The sequence below is a fragment of the Lucilia sericata genome, unplaced genomic scaffold, assembly GCF_015586225.1.
Source record: "Lucilia sericata isolate MDLA Ls3-8-SP2 unplaced genomic scaffold, ASM1558622v1 Contig003022F_arrow, whole genome shotgun sequence".
NCBI lineage: Eukaryota > Metazoa > Arthropoda > Insecta > Diptera > Calliphoridae > Lucilia > Lucilia sericata.
Genome location: NW_023996649.1, coordinates 1 through 27,883, shown reverse-complemented (window position 1 = coordinate 27,883; position 27,883 = coordinate 1). Strand labels below are relative to the sequence as shown.

Here is a 27,883-nt window from a genome sequence, read left to right as displayed (position 1 = left end):
TGTTCGTCAAGTTATGAAGGATTCAAAAACTACGCAAATTGATGTCTAAAATGTTTGAAAATATTAGTGTGCTTAAGAAATAATAATTAAAAAATAGTTCAAATTTTGATTATATTATTATTTGTAAATCATTTCCTTACAGATACTAAACCTACGGTTATCGCTTAACTGTTAGACATTCTGCCTGTTAAAATAATTTTTGAAAACTTAACGTTTGGATAAAAAATAAACAGAGGGGATTAGTGTTGCCATACCAAATATTATTTTAACCGACAGAAGTTTCCGGAATGTAGAATGTTTATAATACAATAAAGATGAATTAACCGTTACTTTTAAAATAAATTTGAAAGAGGAAGAAGCTGTGTATAAACCTAAATATATGCAGATGATTGAAGATATTCTATTCAAAATGGTAAGTTTAACAATTTTTATCACAAGAAGTTTTGATATACATATGTATAATACAATTAAAGAAAAATTTCTTAACATATAGCATTTTACAACTCTGGGAATAAAAAAATCAATTTTTCAAAGCCCGTTTTTTTTTGGAGAAATGGTATCTTGGAATGAATTAATTCCTTTGGGGCCTCCATAATTCAAACTCTTATTATGTCTCTAATTAGTCATTCGAGACATTTAAATAAATTTCCTTATACATTGTATTATTGTTTATAATAACATGAACTTATTTTTTTGTGGTTTTCAAGAAATAAACAAAGAATTTATGCATTTTTATTATTATTTTGAATATTTATAAACACAATTGTATTAGTCATGATGTGGATCATATAAAATAAAACAGCTGTTTTTTGGTAAAAAATTTTAGCGATTATAACTCTTGATCTAGTCGATCGGTTTTCATGGTTGTTTAGCTGTATAATAACAAAAATAAATCTTTACTTTTGTAGTCTGAAAAACTCCATATTCTAAAAAATTTAATACTTTTAATTACACTGTTTAAAAGTATTAAATTTTTAGAAAAAAAAGTTTCGATATATATCACTATAATTTCTGTAGCAATAGTTATGCATGTTTCAGACTAAGCCATTTTAAAATATATGTTTCGATATTTATTAATAGTAAAAATTTTATATTTCATATATATTTTGACATTGTATACCTCATTATATTACTGCCACAGGCACTTTAATTAATTTTAAATGTATAGTTTTATTTCTAAACACATATAATATATAATTAATTGAAAATAAATTTTACATTTGAGAACAAATAAATGTAATCAATATTTTGTTTTAAACAAGTCCAAAATTATTTAAATTCGTTGTTAAAATGATGTCTTTTACTGCGGTGAATACCACTCTAATATTCTCCGTATCTGTAGCACAGGTGAAGTGTGAGTACATTAAGGGACGAATTTTTAGAAACATATTCAATATAAATTCACGAGCATCTTTGCTATTGCCACGTTTTCCCTTAAAGTCCGGAAAATATTCATCCAAATGTGAGCGCTTAATTTTCTCATCCAGTAGATCGGTTTTATTTAAAAACATTATAATCGGTGTGTTTTGGAAAAATTTCGAAATTGATTCGAAAATCGATTTGGATTCTTTTAGTCGATTACGTTCTTCGTTCTCCTTTAAAACCTGATCATATTCCGAAATCGCAACTAAGAATATTATAGCTTTAACATCATCAAAGCAATGAATCCATTTTCTTCTCTCCGATCGTTGGCCACCCACGTCTATCAGTCGAAATGTTACATTGCTCACCTTAAATACGTGCTGTATTAGACCAGTCGTTGCTATACGAACTCTTAAAATATCCTGTTCTGTGGGTAAATAGTCTGGCAAAGCAATGCGATCAATATCATCTAAATAGTATTTAGCCGAATCGTTTAGTTGGTATTCATTACGTCGCATATAACATTCCTGTATGCCCTTGTCGTTCCAAAGTTCTTTGATTGCCGTCAAATAGGGATCTTCTAAATAGGTATTAGTTCCAGGATTTACATAAGAAATGAGCGTAATAAACTTCGTGGCATTTTCACTTTTCTCATATTTAATGTTTAAGGTTTCCATGGCTGTTACCATATTTTGTATAGCTTGGAAAATATTTTCATGTATCAATTTGATGAAATGTTTTCTCTCATCTTCGCTAAAGCCCTTGTCGTAAATAATACGCATTTGACGTGTAAATGTCGATTTTCCTGACTCGCCAGTTCCCAACAATAGTAATTTGATATCTTTTTTGTATTGTTTTTTAAGTTCCTTTAGTAATTTTCGCATTTTCATTTTTGCCTTCATTTCCTCAGTTCTAAAGCAATCCATTTTAGATTATTTATTTTAAGAAGAATTTTTCAATTCAAAATTTAACGACCGCTTTTTAAAGCACAGCGTATAGGTAGCGTTTATTAAAAAATACTGATTTATAATACTGTTTCATTTCATATTAATTTGTTCTGTACCTTTATATGTATGTATAAGTAGAAATTGTTTTTAATAGAAATCTTTTAGTTTTAAATATAAAAAGTTTATAATAAAATAAAGAATGTATGAGCGTTACAATAAAGGTATTCACTTCTTTTGCGAAAATGTAAAAACATTACAACAACATTTTAGAAAAATATTCCACAAACTTTTTTTTTTCATACTATTCGTTAATGAAAACCACAGATATCTTCGGGATCCAAATCTTCAATATTTTTAATGGACATGTTTTCGAGATCGATATTTAAATTAGCAAAATTGGCCTATAAATAACACAGGCCGGAAAAATTTTAAAAAAAGTCAAATCCTGAGACCAAGTTATAAAGGATTGAGCAGCTCTGAATCCGAATCTGACCTTAGATTTTCCCTATCATATCTGAGATTTGAGATATCGTGTCCTGAAATTTGAAAACAACGGCGTTTTTGGCCCTTTTTGAGTCGTTATAACAGTGCCAAGACAACTTCATGCATAAAATATTATATGCCATCTGAAAGCCGATTCTGTCTTTATAATAAAAGCTTAACATCTGACATATCTTTATCCTTCGAGATATCTTTACCCAAAGCTGGAAAACTCGGTTTATAACGAACAAAAATATTGGATCCAAATATTGGATTGAAAATGTTACAATCTGCACAAAATCACTTTCTGATTCTATTTAACGATGACTGTCCGCATGTTAACTTTAACGGATGATATCTCAGCAACTACAGCTGATTTTTAAACTATGTAAAAAGTATTTTCATAGAAAAAATTTAGTTTTTATAGGTTTATTGTTATTGCTTCTGGGCACGATATTTCGAATTACAGATTTAAAGGAGAAATTCTGAGGTAAGATTCGGATTCAACGCTGTTCAATCTCTTTGGACTCTGTGTATTTTTTTCAGCTAGTGTAAATGAGATATGAGCAAAATGCGAGACAACCTCTGAAAATTTTAGCAAAAACTGGAATTTTGTATACCTTTTTTGTTCTTCAATAGTTACTTTTTGAATTTTCTATATTATTGAACCTAGAAACATAAAATTAAACATAAAATCAGACATTTAGGATCCTGATGGAAAGAAAATCTTTAGGCACTTTTTGTTCTTCAATGAAAATCTAAAGAGGTAAATAAAGAATACTGATTAAATGAAACCTTATAATAGGGGAGTTTCTGATCATCATTCAATTGGTTCGTTTTTTATTTTCTGAATTATTAAATATAGGAATATAAAATCATGCATATATGATCCTGATGAAATGATATAATATATAATTAATGTTTGAATGAAAATCTATAAAAGTAGGCCTTTTGCGACTTATATCCTCTATTGGAGGATGATAGAAAAATCGATTTTTTAAAGGTAATTTATTAATTGAATTAAAAATATTTAAATTGATACGTAATACATAAAAAGACTTATTTATAAAAAAAAATAAAGGTGCAACAAGTTGATATTTTACGTTTTCATTTCACATAAGTCCAAATTTGTCCAAATTCGTATTTAAAATGATGTCCTTTACAGCAGTAAATACCATTTCAATATTCTGGGTATCTGTGGCACAGGTATAACGATGATACATATTGGGTCGTGCCTGTAAAAACATGTCCAATATAAATTTACTAGCCGCTTCGTAATCGCAACGAGGTCCCTTAAATTCTGGAAAGAACTCATCTAAATGTGAGTACATAATTTTCTCAGCAAATAAATCAATTTTATTTAAAAACAATATAATAGAAATGCCTTGGAAAAAGTTCGAAACGGATTCGAAAACTTTGAACGACTCCTTAAGACGATTGCGATGTTCATCTTCCTTGAGAACTTGATCATATTCCGAAATGGCCACTAAAAATAATATGGCCTTAACGTTATCAAAACAATGCATCCATTTTCTACGTTCCGATCGTTGGCCACCCACATCTGTTATACGAAACTTAACATTTTTCACTTGAAAATTATAATCAATTAGGCCAGTGGTTGCCTGACGAACTCTTAAAATATCCTGATTCGTTGGCACATAATCTGGCAGAGCAATGCGATCGATATCGTCCAAATAGTATTTAGTCGAATCGTTTAATTGGTATTCATTGCGTCGCAAATAGCATTTCTGTATGCCCTTGTCGTTCCATAGTTGTTTGATGGCCGACAAATAGGGTTCTTTCAAGTCAGTATCGCAATTGAAACTTACTTTATTTATGAGCAATGCATTTTCAGTGGCATTTTCACTTTTCTCATAATCAATTTTTAATAATTCCATGGCTGCAATCATATTTTTCATGGAACTAAAAATATTTTCATATATCAATTTAATATGATGCAATCTCTCCTCATCGCTGAAGCCATTGTCGTATAGAATACGCATTTGCCGTATAAAAGTCGATTTGCCTGACTCCCCTGTTCCTAGCAGTAATAGTTTAATATCTTTTTTATATTGTTTATTAAGTTCCTTTAGAACTCTTTCTATTTCTTTTTGTTCCAATTGTTCTTCATTTATTAAACAATTCATTTTAAAGTTGTTTATGGATTTTATAATAAAAAATATGTTGTTTTTGATCTGTTTTAAAACAGAACTATATAGAACGTCTTATAAAGAATACTGATTCATGATAAATTTGTTCTTATCCATATACTAGTTTTTAAAACAATTGTTTTATTTTATAGAAAGTATAAATTTATATTTTATCTTCAGATGAATCAGTTAAATTATTGAGGTTTAATATATACATATGTATATATACGGGCACACATTTGACACAAGAATGTCGTTTGTCAATATTTGAGATTTTTAAATTTCGATACAAATACGTTTTTCCATACAACGTATTTGTATTGAATGGACACCATAAGGTCCATTGTGATAAGTGTACTTTTTTCAAGGAATAAACTACTCTGCATCCGTATACATGAAGGATACTTATATTAGAATAATATATGAAAGAACTAATCATTCGCGAATATACGTTTATTTAAAAAGTTTATTTTGTCGTTTGGAAGTCCTTTCCGCAGGCTTCAAAATATTGGTTTAACCTCAGTTTAATTTTGTTCCTTCTTTTGGATCTATAAACATGAAGTTGAAAATAACCAAATTTAAAAAAAACGTGTAAGAGCTTACACGATTTACACATTTATTAAAGTTTGTTATCGTATAAAATGTACATTAGGGTGATTTTCGGAATAAGATCTTTGATAGGGGTTTGGGTCATGAACCGATCTAAAAAAATTTTAAAAAGGAGATTAATGTTTTTTTTTTTTAATCTTTTTGTTGATTTGTACCATGTTATTGAAATGTTTTAAAAGATTTATTGAGAATAGATGAGTTAATTATCAACAAAATGTTGAAGAGAATTTTTGAATCCTCTATACATATATAGTTTTTGAAGCAAGTTATGAGTGCTTAAGTAATTTTTTGAAGCGGACCTTATTTGGAGTCTTGGATCATATATGGCCAGATTCATATGAAATTTTAGTTTATATAAAACTTGTTTAGGACGATTTCTGTGGCTATACTGGTATTATGAGGTAGTTATGTAATTTTCTGAAGGGAAGAGAATTTTTGAATCCTCTATATATAATTTTTGAAGCAAGTTATGAGTGCTTAAGTAATTTTCTGAAGCGGACCTTGTTTGGAGTCTTGGATCAAATATGGACAGATTCATATGAAAATTTAGTTCATTGTTTAGGACGATTTCTGTTGCTTTACTGGTATTATGAGGTAGTTATATAATTTTCTGAAGGAAATCTCATATTTAAGGTTAGGGTCAGGTCCATAAAGGGAATTTACGTTCTTTCAAAATATTTTTGTTTCGAATTTCAATGCAATAATGCTATTTTTAAACTAGTTGTAAGCATTAAAGTCAGTTGTTAGCATTAAAGTAATTTTCCTTATGAGCGGGTTCGTATAAGGTTAAATAGGAAGATTTTCATAACTATACTGGTATTACGGTAGCTATCAGCGTAAAAGTAATTTTTTGAGGAGGTTCTTATATGAGGATCAAATATGAAAACTTGTTACATTTACGACCAAATTAACATTTCTATGACGATTTAAACCATATTCCATAGAATATTTCTAGGTCCATTCCTCTGGACCTTCTCAAGGACCCAGAGTATATATAATTTATAGGGTCTACGAGCGATATTTCTAAATGTCATTTGCCTATTTTGAGTTTTAAGCCACGATTATGAATAATTTAAATAATCCTGACTCGGGCCAGTATGCCTGGTCGTGGTAATTTTTTTAATTTGATCCTTAATTGAAATACCTCTATATATCAAATTACTTATTAAAAAAATTAATAAATTTTCAAATTAAACTTAAAGAAAAGTTTAATTTTCATGAATATTAAAATATTTTGAAATATAAGCTTTTTAAATATATATTCCTAAAATTCGAACTTAATTAAGGTATTTTTAAAAGTTTAAGGTCTAGTTATAAACTTTTTTTTTTTAATTTAAATAATTTGTGTAATATTTAAGTTTATTTAGTTTTTATAAATTTAATGTAAACATAATTTACATAAAATATAATAGATTCTCCTTAGGTCTTATTCTTTTGATGTAGCATTCTTATTGGTTTATATAAAAAAAATTGTTTGTATCTTTGCGGTTGACAATAAAAATTTTAATAGAATTCATAGTAATAAGTAATTTTTATTACATACATATAAATATAATAATAAGACTAATATTCTATAATATTAAATATAAATATTATACATGGAATAATCCCTTAATACTACTAACATTAATCAGGCAGTTTGAAAAATTACAATTGATCAAAAAATGGCTTTAAACTAGGTTAAAATTATATAAATTAGCATTTAAAATCGTATCTCGAACAGCTCTATAAACAAAAAGAATCCCTTGGTTATGTTCATCGGTACAATTTAAATAATAAGAGTAGACCCTTCGCTTTGTAGGTATGGTTCTCAAAAAAATGTTGGCAATAAAAGAACGAGCTTCTTGCGGATCATACGGTGATCCGGAGTATTCAGGAAAATAATCGGCCAAATGTGAGTAGGTGATCTTTTCCTCAAATATATCCAATTTATTAAAAACTATAATAAGTGCTGTGTCTTGGAAATATTGAAAAGACATAATTGAGTTCAAAAGTTCAATAGATTCTTTAAGACTATTGCCATGTTTCGAGTCCAAGGAGAATTGATCGTATTCGGAAATGGCCACCATATATATGATGGCGGTAACATTATCGAAACAATGTATCCATTTCTTACGTTCTGTACTTTGATAGCCCACATCGGCTATAAGGAATTCAACATTTTTATATTTAAACACATGTTCTTGAAAGCCTTTTGATGGTATACGTGCTCGTAAAATATCCTGGATGCTGGGTGTATAATGTGGATTGGCAATACGATCTAGATGACTGAAAAAATATTTCGTTGAGTCTAGTAGACCATACTGATGACCACGCATAAAACATTCCTGTATGCCAGCATCTGCCCAAAGTTCCTTTAAAGCCGTCAATAAGACATTAGTAAATGTTATCGTATTGTTCAATTGTACCATTTGTATAATATACGAATTTTTTACTGCATTCACTTTAGTCTTATAGGGTATCTGAAAAACTTTCATTGCTTCGATCATGGTTTGCATTGCGTAGAATATATTTTGAATTATAATGCCCACATATTTCGTGGAATCGTATGGCATATGAGTCTCGTAGCGCATTTGACGTATAAATGTAGATTTACCAGATCCCTTCGTGCCCAATAACAGCAATTTTATTTGTTTATTATATTTACGTTTGTGAATTTGCAGATTTCTTTCCAATCTTTTATTTTGAAGATTTTGAGCTCGTATCTCTTCAGAACATAAACAATTCATGTCGATAATAGTATTTATGTACAATTCTTATTAATATTATTCTTTTCGGACGTCTATAACAACCGTTGTTACGAGACACTCTGTCGTTACTAAGTTGTGAGATAAAATGCAATTAATGGTTTATAGCTTCTATTCTTGAGTATTTTAATGTCATTTTATTTACATTCATTTAAATTTATATGTTCATTTTAAAATTGATCATTTGCGATATACCGTCATAACTCATTTTTATACATTTTAATTTTCTTTTCATACATACATATATATTGTACTTCTTAGGGTGTCTTTGACAATAGACATAGGATTTCTATTGCCGACATGTAATTTCTTTAGATTCTAATAAAAATTTAATATATTTTACTGCAAGAATAATAATTTATTATAAGAAAAATACTCTGTTAAAGAAAAACGCAATATTTGAGTTATCACATTCTTTCTTTAAACATGATATTAATATAAACTCGTATGTATTCATTTCTATATTTTTTATAGAAGGTGAGCAATTTACCCAGTAAAAATGTACAGTATTTTGGATTTTCTAATACCCACATAGTTTTATTTTAGTAAGAAATATGCAACATCAGTAAGATTTTTTTAGAAAATATGTTATTGCAGGAATAAGGTAAATGAATTTCTGTTGAAAAAGTGTTGTCCTGAATAAAACTATAAAAAACACACACACCTATATTTGAATTTTATGATTTCAAGAAAAGCGTTTTGAAATTTAAAATTTTTTTAATGTAATGCTTGTTTAACTATCGATTGACCTGAAAATGTTTTCATGGCTTTAAGAGTAAAATTAAAATCCCTCCTATTCTGCAATTTCATTTTATACAAATATTGCTTTGCCGTTGAAAATGTCATTATGTCCATATATCTCCGGAATATTGCTTAAATACCTATAAATATGTTAATTATATAGTAATCGTGATAAAATGTTCCAGGAGTAAGTTTAATGCACCCTAAAATAATACTGTTAGGTATGAGGAACATCGGTCTATATTTGAACCTAGCCCCCATATAAGATGGTTTTAACGCACAGAACTTTGTGGTATTTAGATAAAATTGTAGAAAACTGATTTTTAAGAATTTAAAGACATTTTTAAATACTGTAGACATAATTGACCAAGGCGCCATAAAAGGGTCTATCCCGCAAATCACTTTGATAATAATGTATATAGAAATCGTAGTTAGTACATGTTAATAGATGGGATTTTTTACCAATTCATTCAAATAAATAAATATGAATGTCTTATTTTTCTAAGAAGTAAATAATGAAAGATATACTGCTATATTTTGCGCACAGTGGAACAGAGTAATAACAAATACGTCCTCTGCAGTATTTAAAAAGCATAAAAAATATTCAGTTAGTTAGTAAGTTAGTTAGTTATTTAGTTAGTTAGTTAGTTAGTTAGTTAGTTAGTTAGTTAGTTAGTTAGTTAGTTAGTTAGTTAGTTAGTTAGTTACTTAGTTAGTTAGTAGTTTGTAGTAGTTAGTTAGTTAGTTAGTTAGTTAGGTAGTTAGTTAGTTAGTAGTAGTTAGTTAGTTAGTTAGTTAGTTAGTTAGTTAGTAGTTAGTTAGTTAGTTAGTTAGTTAGTTAGTTAGTTAGTAGTTAGTTAGTTAGTTAGTTAGTTAGTTAGTTAGTTAGTTAGTTAGTTAGTTAGTTAGTTAGTTAGTTAGTTAGTAGTTAGTTAGTTAGTTAGTTAGTTAGTTAGTTAGTTAGTTAGTTAGTTAGTTAGTTAGTTAGTTAGTTAGTTAGTTAGTTAGTTAGTTAGTTAGTTAGTTAGTTAGTTAGTTAGTTAGTAGTTAGTTAGTTAGTTAGTTAGTTAGTTAGTTAGTTAGTTAGTTAGTTAGTTAGTTAGTTAGTTAGTAGTTAGTTAGTTAGTTAGTTAGTTAGTTAGTTAGTTAGTTAGTAGTTAGTTAGTTAGTTAGTTAGTTAGTTAGTTAGTTAGTTAGTTAGTTAGTTAGTTAGTTAGTTAGTTAGTTAGTTAGTTAGTTAGTTAGTAGTTAGTTAGTTAGTTAGTTAGTTAGTTAGTTAGTTAGTTAGTTAGTTAGTTAGTTAGTTAGTTAGTTAGTTAGTTAGTTAGTTAGTTAGTTAGTTTAGTTAGTTAGTTAGTTAGTTAGTTAGTTAGTTAGTAGTTAGTTAGTTAGTTAGTTAGTTAGTTAGTTAGTTAGTTAGTTAGTTAGTTAGTTAGTTAGTTAGTTAGTTAGTTAGTTAGTTAGTTAGTTAGTTAGTTAGTTAGTTAGTTAGTTAGTTAGTTAGTTAGTTAGTTAGTTAGTTAGTTAGTTAGTTAGTTAGTTAGTTAGTTAGTTAGTTAGTTAGTTAGTTAGTTAGTTAGTTAGTTAGTTAGTTAGTTAGTTAGTTAGTTAGTTAGTTAGTTAGTTAGTTAGTTAGTAGTTAGTTAGTTAGTTAGTTAGTTAGTTAGTTAGTTAGTTAGTTAGTTAGTTAGTAGTTAGTTAGTTAGTTAGTTAGTTAGTTAGTTAGTTAGTTAGTTAGTTAGTTAGTTAGTTAGTTAGTTAGTTAGTTAGTTAGTTAGTTAGTTAGTTAGTTAGTTAGTTAGTTAGTTAGTTAGTTAGTTAGTTAGTTAGTTAGTTAGTTAGTTAGTTAGTTAGTTAGTTAGTAGTTAGTTAGTTAGTTAGTTAGTTAGTTAGTTAGTTAGTTAGTTATCGATGGGTTACGTTCGTTATATAAGGTATTCGGCTGTTTTCAATTATAAATTATATTAAAAATCACTTCGTCAAAATTATTTATATCTATGTGGTTGAAACACTATTCATATCATTCTTTTAAAGTTTTATTATAAAATCATATATTTTATTGGTATATACACAAATGGAGAATAGATATATATAAGAATACATTGTTAAGAAAATAATTCAATACATCTTTGAAAAAAGTTAAATTTTCTTACAATTTTATTTCACTTACACAGTGCGACACAATTACGAAAAAATAGTATACTCTCCACAGTTTATAGGCCTAGTTCACAACACTATCCTCCATTTTCATCACCTCCAGTTATCGTTTAACCAGTAGTTATTCTTCCAGTTTAGACAATTTTGGTATGAGAACTGTCAACATATGTGTCTTAAAGTTAAAAAATAACTAGACATTGTAAAAATGGGGAGGTTTTTTCAAGAAATGTATTTTTAATTGTTGTCGAACGTAAAAATTTTTATACAGAAATACAATCCCCACGCTTTAAAAAGTGTAAATTCCAAATATCGTGGGTCACGTGGAGAGTATTCACTTTTTGTGATTTTGTCACACAGTTTAAATTAAAACAAATGTATGTGATTAATGTTTATACCCGTTCATTAAATAATACATTACTAAATATCACAATAAAAATTTGAATATTTTGTTTTACAATAAATTGATAAAATATGTATGTAGGTATGTAGTATATATTTTCAAAGTATTTAAACACACAAGCTTGCAATTAAATTCGTGAACCCTTTAAGAATTAAGACGTTTTTATAAGCTTTTGTGTTAATTTAGACATTAATATTTTAGACATACATACAATACACTACTGCTTAACGATTTAGTTTGATGAATTGGTCAACAATTTTTAAATATTCATTGGTTTAACAATTTTTGAAATCTTTACAATTTATTGCTCCAGGCATAGACTTGGGGTACAGCTGATGGATAGGACAAATCATACATTTGAGATTTTATGAAGTCATGTTTGTCGTGGGGTTCAGGACGAACAGTTGCCAAACCTGAAAAAATAAAATATTGTAATTATTTCTAGATTTTTTAAGACTTAATAGCAAAATGTTTAGGTTAAACAATAGATTTTTTGTTTTTTATAAACAATCAAATTATGGTCAACACCCTCCCCTGTGTCTTTTTTTAATTCACTTACCATTTGCATAAGCATATTCCATAATATAAGCAGCAATTTCCATAGAACATTCAGTAATGCGATTCAAAGGTGGATATAGAGAACCCTTGGACAAATCTTCGGCCGAACATAAGTCTGCTAAGCGTTCAGCTGACAACAGGAACACATCTTCCGGTATGGTTAACATACCGGCACAAAGAACACCCAAGGCAACACCAGGGAAAATATACGAATTATTACCTTGACCGGGATAGTATTTCTTGCCATTATATTCAACGGGATTGAAGGGAGATCCAGAAGCAAAAATACATTTACCCTTAGTGTAACTGTAGGCTTGTTCGGCGGTACACTCAGCTTTACTAGTTGGATTAGAAAGGGCAAAAATAATGGGCATTTCATTGAATTCAGCCATCATTTCAAGAATTTCGGGTGTAAAGGCACCACCAATAGCAGCGGCACCAATTAAAACTGTCGGGCGTACAATACGTACAACATCGGCCAATGTGTCGATGGGTTCATGGGGTTGAGCAAAACGTAATTTATGCTCGGTCAGACCTCCCGAGGGACGATTTTGTACGATAAGTCCCTTACTATCAATCATCCAGATAAGTTTCTTTGCTTCAGCCTCACTGAGACCTTCCTTCATTAAAGCCATCAAACATAAATTGGCAATACCCAAGGCAGCTTCTCCAGCGCCGAAGAATACTATCTTGTTCTCCATTAATTTGGTGTTCTTGATTTTCAGAGAAGCTAGCAGACCGGCAACAGCCACAGAAGCTGTACCCTGTATGTCATCATTAAAAGTGCAGTAGTCATTGCGGTACTTGGCCAAAAGGCGGAAAGCGTTTGGCATTGGCAAAATCTTCAAATTGTATCAAACAGTTTTGGCCAAAACGACGCACAGCGGCTGTCATAAATTCTTCAATAAACTCATCATACACTTCACCAGTAACACGTTTCTCACGTATGCCTATATATAGAGGATCGTTGAGAATAGATTCGGTATTGGTGCCCACATCCAAGGTAATGGGTAAACATTGACTGGGTTTAATGCCGGCCAAAGCGGTGTACAAAGACAATTTACCCACAGGTATACCCATGCCATTGGCACCCAAATCACCCAAACCTAAAATACGTTCACCATCTGTCACGACAATGGCACGCACATCAGTCTCAGGCCAATTCTATAAATATTAATAATAAATTAAAATATTTTAAAATTATTAATTTAAAATTATTTACCTTTAAAATATCATAAACATGACCCTTATCCTTGATGGTAATATAAAGACCTTTGGGATGTTGAAAAATCAAACTGAACTTTTGACAAGCCAAGCCCACAGTGGGCGTATACACCAATGGCATCATTTTTGACACATCTGAGGCTAATACTTTATAGAAGAGACGTTCATTACGTTCGGCCAAAGCATTTAAGTACATGTATTTATCCAGATCATTTTCCAAACGATCGAGCAGTATTAAAGAGTGCTGAACTTGTTCATCTTCGGTTTTAACAACGGCCGGCAAGAGACCTTGAATGCCCAACAATTGCCGTTCTTCCAAAGTAAAGGCAAGACCCTGCAAAAAAGTATATAAATTAAGCGGTTAAGTAAGATATTATTTATAAAAGTTGTTTTTAATTATATACACTTAGAAATAGATTTTTATCACCAGAAATAAAGTTTTTTAATAGCAAACATCTTCATATTACTGAATCAATTCTTATAATAGAAAAAAAATAGAAGAACACGCTTTTCATTCAAAATTATTCATTAACAAAAATTGCTTTCAAGTTCACGGTCATGATTGGGTAATTACAATATGTAGATCACATACTACTGCCGCTCATTAAACTGTATCATTGAATTGTTTGGTGTACGACAAATAGTTAATTGTAAACATTATATTTATAACTTAAATTTTTACATATTTAAATAATAACTTGAACTGCAAAATGAAAGTGTTTTTTCATCACGTTTTTAAAAGTTTTATCATTTAAACGTCTCAAATATGGTATTTTTTTACTTAAGGCAGACATATCTCGAAAACCTGATGTGTAAAGGTAATTTTAAGGACATATTTGGATCAGGGATGTAAAATGTAATTTTAAAATTGTGCAAGCGTTTAAAAATTGTACTTTTAGACCGGGTTTTTGAGTTGGCAATCAAATGGCAATTAATAATTAGATTAGTTAATCTTAAAATAAATTTAATCCAATGTTAATAGCATTTGATGATTTTGAGTACAAGATTAAACTTCGCAGTGTTGCCATACAAAACAACAGAAAATGTCACTGTTTGTGATCAAAACAATGCATAATTTTATAAAAAAGAAGAAGACCAATTGTAAATTTAATATGAAAATTAATGAAAACCTTTAAATTAAAAACAAAAAAATGTATTTTGATAGTGTCCATAATTTATACTAATCAATAAATAGAACATTTTAATGTTTATATTTATTTATTTATTTTTATATTGTTCAGATTATAACAAATATTTTTTTTTGCTTAATTTATATTGTGGTTAGTGTTCTAGTCTGGTAGACCGGAGGTGGTGGGTTCGATTCCCACCTGAGGCACTGGTTAAGGAGCGCACAACAGGCCCGATAGAGGCCTAGGTGTATTTCTTGCGGATTGTGATGTATATACATCCTCCGTTCAAACTAACTAACTAACGAACGAACGAACGAACGAACGAACGAACGAACGAACGAACGAACGAACGAACGAACGAACGAACGAACGAACGAACGAACGAACGAACGAACGAACGAAGAACGAACGAACGAACGAACGAAAACGAACGAACGAACGAACGAACGAACGAAACGAAACGAACGAACGAACGAACGAACGAACGAACGAACGAACGAACGAACGAACGAACGAAAACGAACGAACGAAACGAACGAACGAACGAACGAACGAACGAACGAAACGAAACGAACGAACGAACGAACGAACGAACGAACGAACGAACGAACGAACGAACGAACGAACGAACGAACGAAAGAACGACGAACGAAGAACGAACAACGAACGAACGAACGAACGAAGAAACGAACGAACGAACGAACGAACGAACGAACTAACGACGAACGAACGAACGAACGAACGAACGAACGAACGAACGAACGAACGAACGAACGAACGAACGAACGAACGAACGAACGAAACGAACGAACGAAGAACGAACGAACGAACGAAACGAAACGAACGAACGAACGAACGAACGAACGAACGAACGAAACGAACGAACGAACGAACGAACGAACGAACGAACGAAGAACGAACGAACGAACTAAGAACGAACGAACGAACGAACGAACGAACGAACGAAACGAACGAACGAACGAACGAAACGAACGAACGAACGAACGAACGAACGAACGAACGAAACGAACGAACGAACGAACGAACGAACGAACGAACGAACGAACGAACGAACGAACGAACGAACGAACGAACGAACGAACGAACAACGAACGAAGAACGAACGAACGAACAACGAACGAACGAACGAACGAACGAAAAAACGAACGAACGAAACGAAAAACGAACGAACGAACGAACAACGAACGAACGAAAGAACGAACGAACGAACGAACGAACTACGAACGAACGAACGAACGAACGAACGAAAACGAACGAACGAACGAACGAACGAAACTAACGAACGAACGAACGAACGAACGAACGAACTACGAACAAACGAACGAACGAACGAACAACGAACGACCGAACGAACCGAACGAACGAAGAACTAACGAAAACGAAACTAACGAACAACTAACGAACTGAAATAACGAACGTAAATAACTAACTGAACTAACTAACTAACGAACTAACTAACTAACTACTAACTAACTAAACTAACGTAAACGAACTAACTAACGAAACGAACTAACTACTAACTAACTAACTAACTAACTAACTAACTAACTAACATATCAATATGAAACAAAACTATATAAACTGGCTTCATTAGACTGCAAAAACCTGTCAGGAAAATATATATACTGTTAAAATAGTACCCAACTCCATCCATAACTTATTTTTTTGGAAAGTGAAACTCATACCACTTTGTATATTAAAGTACATATGTATGTATGATGTATGTATGTATGTATGTATGTATGTTGTAGTATGTATGTATGTATGTATGGTATGTATGTATGTATGTATGTATGTATGTATGTATGTATGTATGTATGTAGTATGTATGTATGGATGTATGTCTGTATGTATGTATGTATGTATGTATGTATGTATGTATGTATGTATGTATGTATGTATGTATGTATGTATGTATGTATGTATGTATGTATGTATGTATGATGTATGTATAAGTCCATAGATTAGTCATTAGGCTAGTATATAACTAGACTAGTCTATGTATTAGTGTATATACTGATCCATGGACTAGTCTAAATACTATATTGTCTCTCTATCTATTAACTTATAGAATAAAACAATATGTAGACTAGATAATAGAATTGTCTAGACTATAGTGTAAAGAATTGTTCGTGTACTAGTCCAAAGACTAATTTATATTATAGTCCATAGAACAGTTGATAGACTATATTATTGAAATTAGAATAATCTAAGGAGGGGCTTTTTGTAATCTATATAACACGATAAATGGAAAACCTGACGTGGTGGAGAAATTTGAGATTCAATCAAATAGAAGTACACTTTGGTCTCTGGGTTGCGACTTTTTAAAATTTATTATGTCATCTGAAATCTAATCTGTAGGTATTTTAATAAAGATTTATAAGTTCTATTATAATTTCTTTCTTTTTCGAGTTATCTTATACAGATTCGTATTCAGCGCTGCTCATTGATTTAGAATATTATACTTTGGTCTCTGGGTTAAGACTTTTTTTAAAATTTTGTTGGTCTGTGTTATATAAATTTCGCTTTTCTTTAATTTTAAGGTTTCCAATAATGAATCTGTATTAGTTATGATTTTTAAAAAATGTACTGGGTTTATAACAATTAATCAATTTCTTTTTGTTTTAAACTAGGAAATTTAACAATGTAATAATTTAATTTAATTAGATAGACATTGTAGCCTCATTTTGCATGATTAACAACCAGACAGACAATATGTGCTTTATACATACATACAAACATTAATTATAGAAAAAGACAATGACACCAAGTCTATAAATTTTATAATAAGTGATTATTACAAAAAGTTTTAATCATAATAAAATAGTTTTAAAAGAGAATTTTATGAAAATCATAATAACTATAAACGTAATAAGTAGAGCATCAGAAATTTTGAAAATAGACCTTCGTCTTCCGTATAAAACTGATATGAATTTACAATATTTTTAACTTTTTCTAAGAAATTTATTACTGTTTTTTTATGTATGTATGTATAAGTGATAGTACTGATAATATGATGATATTGCGTGTCAAAAGAAATGCAAGATTTAAATTGCACAATATTTCCGGATGGACATTACGAAATACATATTAATAAATAATTCTTAAGGGTATTATTAACTAGATCGAAATCTTTTTTAATCTTCACCATATATGGTGCTAAAGGATATATGAATGTACCTATGTACATATGTATATTGTTATTGTTTACGTCAATGACAATAACCACAAAATATGTACAAATTTCTATTATAATCTGCAGAGATAAGTTGTTTGTGGTTACAGCAGAAAAAATACAATTAAGATATTAGAGACGAATTGTTAAAAGTAAAATTATTATAGTAATATATGTACTATATTACACAGTGCTTTCTAGACGATGATCGTTTCAATTTGCTTTTTCAAACGATTAATAATTTTTTTTAACATTCTAAATTTTTAGTCGCTTTAGGAATGTCCGTGTGTATGTCAATATTTAAATTGTTATGAATTTTCTGATGGCGTCAGATTTATTCAAGAATATGGTAAAAATATTAGTTTTTTAAGGGATTTTTACATTTCAAGGAGTCAAGAATTGTACTACATAAACTTCTAGTCGTTCTTAATGTTTTATAAATTTTATAATCTATTATAAAATTTATTAATTAAATATAATATTAATCCTATTTAGACCCATTATCTTAACCTGCGGAGTTTGATTAAATGGGAGTTAAAGTTTTTATACCAACCATCAAAAAGATGGGGGTATATTGTTTTTGTCATTCCGTTTGTAACACATTGAAATATTCGTCTAAGACCCATAAAATTATATATATTCTGGGTCCTTATTAGATTCTAAGACGATCTAGCCATGTCCGTCCGTCTGTCTGTTGAAAACACGATAAAGTCCAAACGGAAGTAGCCAGAGATTTTGCTTTACTTTTAGTTGATGCAGTTTGTTGATGGGCAATATCGGTCCACGATTTCGCCTAGCCCCCATATAAGGTCCCCTTCAGAAAATGACTTTAACGCTCATAACTGAATAAAGAAGCAGCTATAGCGATGAAATTCGACATAAACATATTTTTTAGGAACCTTAATATATTTGTAGAATTTCGGTCCATAATTGACCCTACCCCCCATATAAGGTCCCCTTCTGAAAATGACTTTAACGCTCATAACTGTCTAAAAGAAGCATCTATAGCGATGAAATTCGACATGAACATATTTTACAGGAACCAAAATCGCTTTGTAAAATTTTATAAGGATCGGTAAATAATTATAATTATATAAGGTCCTCTTCAGAAATGGCTTTAACGCTTATTACTAGCCTAAACTAAAAGCGTTCTAGAAAATTTGACGAGGATCGGTCCATAATTGACTAAAAGAAAATAAATGTATATGGGCATTTACATGAGTCTGAAGAAATAACCCTTCTAACTTTCGCATCTTTCGAAAATTGATATATGGGTTCTATTATAAGTACTATGAATATATGTATATAAAATCTATCCATTATTTCACTTAGGACCACTAAAAATCGGCAGATCTTCAATTTATATAACCGCTAACCATAATGCCGATTTTTGGAATCATTAGACCCTCATTTGACCCTAGCCCCAAACAAGGTATTTTTTTCAGCGTTGTCAACATTACATAGTGTTGTTGTACGTTATTGAAAAATTTGGTACCAGGCGTGTATATTTGTTTTTTCTCTGTATATCGATATTTCAATAATTTCTTTCAGTTGGGAAATGATCACTTTTAATAAAGAGTATTTTCATAACAACCAAAACAAAATAAAAAACATTCTAATATGTATTAATTTTAATTTAAAAAAATTCCATAAACTCATTCTCTTCATGAAATATGGACTATTATGTTTTAAATAACACACTACTTAATGCACGTGTTGCGACTAATATCGAGTCAGTTCCACGACAAAATGTTTTTAATTTCAATATTTTGGCAACAAAACAAATAAATTTTTTTAATATTTTATTCATTTTGAAAAAAAATATCATAAAAACATTTAAAAAAATTTCCACTAATAATGTTGTTGTTCGCTATGTGGAGGAAGGTCATACAATAATTTTTTGTTCCCTCTGGATGATACATTGTGCATCTTTTAGTTTATCTATGTATATTTGGGGAGAATTTAATGTTAATTGATATTTCCTTGGGCGGTCACTTAGACAAGGTCATTGCTGAAGAACTACAAAGTGACACGTTTTATTTGAAATTGCAAAAATAAACATTTGATTAATTTTTATTTTTTTTTAAGATTTAAAAATAACTGTTTTTGAAATTAAAATAAATACGTGATATTTAAACATTTGAACATTCATATGTATGGGCTTTGAAATATAATAAGGTTTGCGGATTTGTTTATACTATTATTTACTACTTTCTACACCATTTCAAATTGTATTTCAAAGTTTGTATTGCAGAAATTTTTATTGATGCACAATATTCAGAATTTTCCAATTCTCTTTCAGACAATTCGAGGTATATTTTCGAGATTTCTGATTTAGATATTAAAATAATAATTATATTATTATAATTTTTTAATTCAATTGCACAATTATATAAATAAAATATGTACTAATACAAATACTTCTGAAATTCTATTGTATACTTATTTCTGATCATAGATTTTAACAAAAGTCTTCTCTTATCGTCTTGTACGTAGACAATGAATTTCAAAATTTAGTTAATGACATTTGCAATAGATCAGGTCAGAAAAATCAAAAATAATGATAATTGTTGTAGGAGCTACAAAAACAAATACAAATGTCTAGTTTTATTGTTTGGCAGATGAATCTAGTTTTGTTTTTAGATTTCTGATCTGATCTTTAACATTATTTTCAAATAAGAATATCATGTGTTAGGTTTAAATTCCAGTTTGTCGTGTGCTTTAATATTTTTTTTATAATAAGCCTAAAGTCCAATATGCTGTCACTGTTGGGATGAGACGTGTTTACACCTTGTTTTAAAGATGAAAATTGAGGTGCTGCTTATCAAGAATTGCCGTGAAAATAATGCATTTAAATGATGACAATAGAAAAATTATATGTATTATGGAGTTTGTATTTGTGGTCATTTAAGAATTTGAAAATTGATTTAGACATTTTAAAGGTTGGTCTTAAAATAATACAAGATTTGAATCCCGAAGATATCTGATTTTCTAATATACAGAATTTTTAGAATATTTTCATTGTTGTCCAGATATGTTACTTTACACTTTATTGGTATAATAAACACTCAGTAAAGTTATTGATGGTTTATTATAGAAAATTTGTATGGAAAAGGTTCTTATAAACGATGAATATATTTATGTATATGGAGGATCAGGCATGGAAAATTGAGATTTTGAATTGGTTTAAAATTCTTCCCAAAAAATAGTACTTTTATAGGATTAAAAGTTACTAGGGTTCTATAAATCGACTTTTGAATAATCGAACAATCGACTTTTTGTCGAAAAAAGTCGAAGTGGACTATTTTGTTCCAAAAAGTCGATAACTCGACTATGGTCTGTGAAAAAGTCGAAAAGCCGACTTTGTTAATAAAAGTCGAAAAGTCTGAAAGTCGAAAAAGTCGATAAGTCGAAAAAAGTCGATAAGTCGAAAAAAGTCGATAAGTCGAAAAAAGTCGATAAGTCGAAAAAAGTCGAATAAAGTCGAAAAAAAGTGAAAAAGTCGAAGTCGGAAAAAGTCGGAAAAAGTCGAACACTCGAAAATTGTAGAAACAAGTCAAAATAGTCAAAATCTTAAAAAATAAAGTCGAAGAAAGTCGAAAAGTCGTAAAAAGTCGAAAACTCGAAAATTGTAGAAACAAGTCAAAAATAGTCAAAAATCTTAAAAAAAGTGGAAAAAAAGTCAAAAACTCTAAAATAGTCGGAAAAACTCGAAAAAAGTCAAAAAATAGTCGAAAAAAGTCGAACGAAGTCGAAAATAGGCAAAAAATCGAAAAGTCGGAATAAGTCGGAAAAAGTCGAAAAAAGTCGAAAAGTCGAAAAAAATCGAAAAGTCGACTATTTATAAAATACTTATAGTCGAAAAGTCTAAAAGTCGACTTTTAATTAAATGAAAAAAGTCGAAAAATCGACTTTTCATAAAATGCAAAAAGTCGAGAAGTCGAAAAGTCGGCTTTTAACTAAATCAAAAAAGTCGAAAAGTCGACTTTTCGTTTCAACTATAGAACCCTAAAAAGTACTGAATTACATTTCAAAGTCTTTTGTGCAGTCTTTTAATAATGTATTGACTAGTCTGCTGATTAGTTTATGGACTAGTCAATTGATTAGTTTATGGACTAGTCTATGTAATATTCTTGAAAAGTCTACTGATTAGTCTATTGAATTGTCTGTAAACTAAACTGTTGACTTGTCTATGGACTTTGAATTTACTAGTCTATTGAATATTCTATTGATTAGTTTATTGACTAGTCTATTAATTACTTTATTAACTACTCTATTGAATAGTCTTTTGATTAGACTTCTGCCTATTCTAATGACTAGTTTCTTAATGTTGACTGGTCTTTGACTAGTCCATGGACTATCCTATTGACTAGACTACTGACTAATCTATCGCCTATATTGATTAGTCTATTGACTTGTCTGAGAACTATTGATTAGTCAGTTGACTAGTCTATTTACTATACTTTGACTAGTCTATGGACTATTTACTGGTCCCTTAACTATGCAGTCTACTAACAATCCTATTATGAGCAAGTTTTCATTTGGAAACTACAGTTGGTCTATATAAATATGGCAGATATCTTTAAGAACTAGTTTTCAGTTTAATATTTAGAGGTTAAATTAAAATTTTAATTGTTAATTAAATTTCTTACGTTTGTAATTTTTTTATATTTCATTCGCTCACAGCTTATTCGTTCACGATCAAATATATTCTTCGTTCTGCTTATCTCATTTATCTTCTTTCACATCCTATTCTTTTTTCAATTTGCAAATATTGTAAGATATCATCTTCACACATTTTTTTTTTAATTTTAGGAATAATATCACATGATATGGAATAGATTTGCATTAGGAGTAAAACTTAAAAAAATTAAGGTTGGATTTTTGTTTATGTACATTAGGGTGGCCCAGAGTGTAAGAAGAATAAGGAGGAGAAAAAAGTATTTTTACGGTTTTTTCAATTTCCTTTCATATTGTATTTCTTCATTTTGCATTAGCAAGGGAGAAAAATTTTGATAAGATATGAAAGGTCTCAAAATTGGACCTTTCAATCCTTTGATTCGGATAAATTAGAGAAATGGTATATTAGAATGAACTAAATATAAATTTACTGCGGAAACAGAAGTAACTTTCATTTCGGGGCCGCCCTAATGAAATTTTGTACTCGCAGATGGCATAAGATAAAAATGAGCGTTAAAATGTTCGTTAAATACAAGAAAAGTAAAGAACATAGAAAACAATGACAGAACTTCGAAGGCCAAAGAAGAACAATTTAAATAACCCTTGTCGTATGTACAATAAAAAACTTTCTTAAAAATTTTTTGAAAAATTTTCCATTCAAAAACCATTTAAAATAAATGCAGATTACCATTTCAAAAAAAAAAAAAACAACAAACCCAATAAATTACCTTATTGTATTCTTATGATGCAATCTTTGTAGACCGGATATATTGCCAGGAACATCGCTATCACCATTGCCCCACATACCAAGACGGTCACGAGGAGCTTTCTTCAAAGGACATTCAAATCCATTTAATTTAGTAATTTCCATACTGTTAATATTAATTTATTTTAAAAAATAAGGATGTTTTCTTCCGACAAATTTATTATTCTTTTCTGAATATTATTTAATTTGTTATTTTCTTTTATTATTATTTTTTATTTCAAGTCTCTCACTAGACTAGAGAAAATAGAAATTGTTTTGTTTATTGCCAGACGGCGTTCCAACTTGTACTAATTTTTACAAAAACTTTGCTATATCATACATCTACTCTCATCCACAGATTGTTCATTTTCGTATACTAGGTACTCGCTGTTTAGTGTTAGTTTTGTATTTTCTTATTGTTATGTTTTATTTCGGTTGATAAATTTTTGCAGTCGTATGATTTTTCGTTTGTTTAAAATATTGCGCATTCCCTCTGCCACAACAACTATATTTTAGTGTGAGCACACGGGTATGTGTGCATGCTAATTTGTTGCTCTTGAGGAAATCCCTCTTGGTGCTTTACGTCATGGATGAAAGTATTAAGTTGTACTGTTGTTGCTTTAACGGCCAGCTGTTCCAAATTCCTATATCAACAATCTATCTATCAGCTGTTTGTGTTTATTGTTCTTCATAATGAACAAACCTTTATTTCCAACGCAAATGTCTACAAAGTTCACATTTAATTAATTAGTTAGTTAGTTAGCTAGTTAGTTAGTTAGTTAGTTAGTTAGTTAGTTAGTGTTAGTTAGTAGTTAGTTAGTTAGTTAGTTAGTTAGTTAGTTAGTTAGTTAGTTAGTATTAGTTAGTTAGTTAGTTAGTTAGTTAGTTAGTTAGTTAGTTAGTTAGTTAGTTAGTAGTTAGTTAGTTAGTAGTTAGTTAGTTAGTTAGTAGTTAGTTAGTTAGTTAGTTAGTAGTAGTAGTTAGTTAGTTAGTTAGTTAGTTAGTTAGTAGTTAGTTAGTAGTTAGTTAGTTAGTTAGTAGTTAGTAGTTAGTTAGTTAGTTAGTAGTTAGTTAGTTAGTTAGTTAGTTAGTTAGTTAGAGTTAGTAGTTAGTTAGTTAGTTAGTAGTTAGTTAGTTAGTTAGTTAGTTAGTTAGTTAGTAGTTAGTTAGTTAGTTAGTTAGTTAGTTAGTTAGTTAGTTAGTAGTTAGTTAGTTAGTTAGTTAGTTAGTAGTAGTTAGTTAGTTAGTAGTTAGTTAGTTAGTTAGTTAGTTAGTTAGTTAGTTAGTTAGTAGTTAGTTAGTTAGTTAGTAGTTAGTAGTTAGTTAGTTAGTAGTTAGTTAGTTAGTTAGTTAGTTAGTTAGTTAGTTAGTTAGTTAGTAGTTAGTTAGTTAGTAGTTAGTTAGTTAGTTAGTTAGTTAGTTAGTAGTTAGTTAGTTAGTTAGTAGTTAGTAGTTAGTTAGTTAGTTAGTTAGTTAGTTAGTAGTTAGTTAGTTAGTTAGTTAGTTAGTTAGTTAGTTAGTTAGTTAGTTAGTTAGAGTTAGTAGTTAGTTAGTTAGTTAGTTAGTTAGTTAGTTAGTTAGTTAGTTAGTTAGTTAGTTAGTTAGTAGTTAGTTAGTTAGTTAGTTAGTTAGTTAGTTAGTTAGTAGTTAGTTAGTTAGTTAGTTAGTTAGTAGTTAGTGTTAGTTAGTTAGTTAGTTAGTTAGTTAGTTAGTTAGTTAGTTAGTAGTTAGTTAGTTAGTTAGTTAGTTAGTTAGTTAGTTAGTAGTTAGTTAGTAGTAGTTAGTTAGTTAGTTAGTTAGTTAGTTTAGTAGTTAGTTAGTTAGTTAGTTAGTTAGTTAGTTAGTTAGTTTAGTTAGTAGTTAGTTAGTTAGTTAGTTAGTTAGTTAGTAGTTAGTTAGTAGTTAGTTAGTTAGTTAGTTAGTTAGTAGTAGTTAGTAGTTAGTTAGTTAGTAGTTAGTTAGTTAGTTAGTTAGTTAGTTAGTTAGTTAGTTAGTTAGTTAGTTAGTTAGTTAGTTAGTTAGTTAGTTAGTTAGTTAGTTAGTTAGTTAGTAGTAGTTAGTTAGTTAGTTAGTTAGTTAGTTAGTAGTTAGTAGTAGTTAGTTAGTTAGTTAGTTAGTAGTTAGTTAGTTAGTTAGTTAGTTAGTTAGTTAGTTAGTTAGTTAGTTAGTTAGTTAGTTAGTTAGTTAGTTAGTTAGGTAGCTATTTGTTTGTTGCATTTGCAAACATCTGTTACACCGTGTCTGTATTAGACAAATGTATATCATTTATAATTACAATTTAATTGCACAAAAACAAAATTCTGTACTAATTTTACAATACTATGACGTTTGCTATCAAGACAACGTTGTCTAAACAATTGTTTAGACAACACTGTCATAACGACGCTATAACGCTAATTAATGCTGTCTATACCTGCTAATTTTGTATCACGATAATAGTTTGACGTTTAATATAATAAATATTTGTCTAATATAGACACGGGTTTAAGATCTATAAAACGCGTTCTGTTATAGTAAAGTAGGGTGGGTATAAATAATTTTAGTAGCAAAGTATATGACAATTTAGCGATTTTCAAAGTAAAATCTAGTGATTTTTAAATCATTAGTTGTTCCAACATCTGGCATCACTATTTAGTGCTTACATTAATATCGATTACTCTTTTGTTATTATTGTCATCTCTAAAAAGCGCGTCGTTTCGCTTGTTTTTCTATTTGTGCTGAAAAATATTTACATTTTGTTATTTTTTATGTTTAATTAATATTGTAATATTTATTTAAAATTGAAGTCAAATAAAAACATAAAGAATATATTGAATAGCAATGACAGAAGAGGAGAATGCTGATACAACATTAACGGATGCTGGACAATTGCCGTCTGAAAATGATGTGGCTTTCTTGCAGTTCATTGAAATGGAAAATTTTAAGTCCTATCGTGGCCATGTAGTTGTAGGACCATTAAAACAATTTACAGCTGTTATAGGACCAAATGGTTCCGGTAAGTAGTGATAAATGTTCATATTTATGGAGTTAAAATCATCTGTGTGTTGATTTTAGGAAAATCAAATTTCATGGATGCCATCAGTTTTGTTATGGGTGAAAAGACGACAAGTTTGCGTGTGAAACGTTTAAATGATTTAATACATGGTTCATCCATTGGTAAGCCCGTATCACGCAGTTGTTATGTTACGGCCAAGTTTCTTATTGGTTCGACACAAATGGATTTCCAACGTGCTGTTATTGGTGGCTCTTCGGAGTATCGTATTAATGGTGAAGTTGTTTCAAGTAATACCTACTTGGGCAGACTGGAAAAGTTGGGAATTAATGTCAAGGCTAAGAATTTCTTGGTGTTCCAGGGAGCTGTCGAGAACATAGCAATGAAAACACCCAAGGAACGCACAGCTTTATTTGAGGAAATTAGTGGGTAAGTTAAAAAATAATTCTTTCTTGTGCTAAAGCTAATAGTGCAAAAAATATTTTTCTTTAAAGATCTGGTACTTTAAAAGAAGACTACAATCGCTTGAAACAGGAAATGATATTGGCAGAAGAAGAAACTCAATTTACTTACCAAAAGAAAAAAGGCATTGCGGCAGAACGTAAAGAAGCCAAACATGAAAAAATGGAAGCAGATCGTTATGCGCGACTTAAAAATGAATATGTAAGTTTGCGATACAATAAAATAGATACTTTTTCTAATAGTTCCATTTGCAGAATGAAAAACAAGTTGAATATCAAATATTTCGTTTGTATCATGTGGAAAAGGATATACAGCGCTTAAATGAGGATATCGAAAGCAAACAACAAGAAATCAAAGAAGTTGAAAAACGCAAAGAAAGTGCCGATGATGTTCTAAAGGAAAAAAAGAAAGAAGCTGGTAAACTAAATCGTGAAATGGCTAAAATTGATCAGGAGGCCAGAGAATTCGAGACACAAATGAATAAAAAGCATCCACTGTATATAAAGGCTAAGGAAAAAGTGGCCCATTGTCAGAAAAAGTTAAAATCTCTGGCGAAGACTTTGGAAACAGCACGCGAAGCTGACAATGCTCATCAACAGGATATACGTAAACTGGAAAAACAATTGGCTGATGTTGAACAAATGAAAAAACGTTTCGAAGATGAAATTGAAAATGAATCACAAAAACGCGGCAAAAGTGTACACATGGAAGAGGGTCTGGTGCAAGAATACGATCGTCTCAAACAGGAAGCTGAAGCTACTGCCACACAATATCGTTCTCAATTGGATTCAGTGAATCGTGAACAAAAATCTGATCAAGATTTATTGGACGGTGAAACCAATCGCAGAGCTTCGGTAGAAGAAGCACTCAAAAAATTGACACTGCAACGCGAGGAAGCTGTTAAGAGGCGTGACAAATTAATGGATCACATTAAATCATCCCAGGCGGCTTTGGAAGAACAAAATCGTATTAAAGATGAACTTAAACGTGATGTGGGTTGTTCAAAGGAGAAAATTTCCGAAATCCAACGGGAATTAGAGAATGTACGTGATCAATTGGGTGATGCGCGCAGTGATAAACATGAAGATGCTCGTCGAAAAAAGAAACAAGAGGTGGTGGAATTGTTTAAGAAACAGGTACCGGGAGTGGTAAGTTGTACAGTGCAGAAATGCTTTTAAGCGCAAAAAGTAATTTTTTCTTAAATTGTATTTTTTTAGTACGACCGCATGATTAACATGTGTCAGCCCACACATAAACGTTACAATGTGGCCGTTACCAAAGTTTTGGGTAAATTCATGGAAGC

General features: G+C 30.0%; 4 protein-coding genes and 1 pseudogene across 4 annotated transcripts; 1 reads left to right on the top strand and 4 right to left on the bottom strand.

The window, feature by feature from the left end:
- Positions 1-1,115: 1,115 nt before the first annotated feature.
- On the bottom strand, positions 1,116-2,403 carry LOC119614530 (guanine nucleotide-binding protein subunit alpha-11-like). The gene has a single exon (XM_037970650.1). It carries the CDS (start codon positions 2,286-2,288, stop codon positions 1,254-1,256), a length of 1,035 nt encoding a protein of 344 aa, XP_037826578.1. The 5' UTR covers positions 2,289-2,403; the 3' UTR covers positions 1,116-1,253.
- A 1,209-nt stretch (positions 2,404-3,612) lies between these two features.
- LOC119614531 (guanine nucleotide-binding protein subunit alpha-11-like) lies at positions 3,613-5,039 on the bottom strand. The gene has a single exon (XM_037970652.1). The coding sequence runs from the start codon at positions 4,934-4,936 to the stop codon at positions 3,902-3,904; it is 1,035 nt and encodes a 344-aa protein (XP_037826580.1). The 5' UTR covers positions 4,937-5,039; the 3' UTR covers positions 3,613-3,901.
- A 529-nt stretch (positions 5,040-5,568) lies between these two features.
- Positions 5,569-8,277, bottom strand: LOC119614528 (guanine nucleotide-binding protein subunit alpha-11-like). The gene is made up of 2 exons (XM_037970649.1): positions 7,406-8,277; positions 5,569-5,641 (listed from the first exon to the last, which is right to left on the bottom strand). The coding sequence occupies exons 1-2, from the start codon at positions 8,275-8,277 to the stop codon at positions 5,569-5,571; spliced, it is 945 nt and encodes a 314-aa protein (XP_037826577.1).
- Positions 8,278-11,056: 2,779 nt separating this feature from the next.
- Positions 11,057-23,329, bottom strand: LOC119614527 (annotated as a pseudogene).
- A 2,469-nt stretch (positions 23,330-25,798) lies between these two features.
- LOC119614526 (structural maintenance of chromosomes protein 1A-like) lies at positions 25,799-27,878 on the top strand (the record flags this gene model as incomplete). Its single annotated transcript, XM_037970648.1, has 5 exons — positions 25,799-26,121; positions 26,181-26,547; positions 26,613-26,781; positions 26,835-27,728; positions 27,798-27,878. Coding segments are annotated over exons 1-5 (1,686 nt in total), but the record flags the coding sequence as incomplete, so codon positions are not given.
- Positions 27,879-27,883: the final 5 nt, after the last annotated feature.

Coding starts and splice junctions, on each gene's coding strand:
- LOC119614530 (XM_037970650.1), bottom strand. CDS start 2,288: ATGGATTGCTTTAGAACTGAGGAAATGAAGGCAAAAATGAAAATGCGA.
- LOC119614531 (XM_037970652.1), bottom strand. CDS start 4,936: ATGAATTGTTTAATAAATGAAGAACAATTGGAACAAAAAGAAATAGAA.
- LOC119614528 (XM_037970649.1), bottom strand. CDS start 8,277: ATGAATTGTTTATGTTCTGAAGAGATACGAGCTCAAAATCTTCAAAAT. Junction 5,642..7,405: donor CCTGAATACTCCGGATCACC/GTATGATCCGCA, acceptor AAATTTTTTTAG/ATCGGTTCATGACCCAAACC.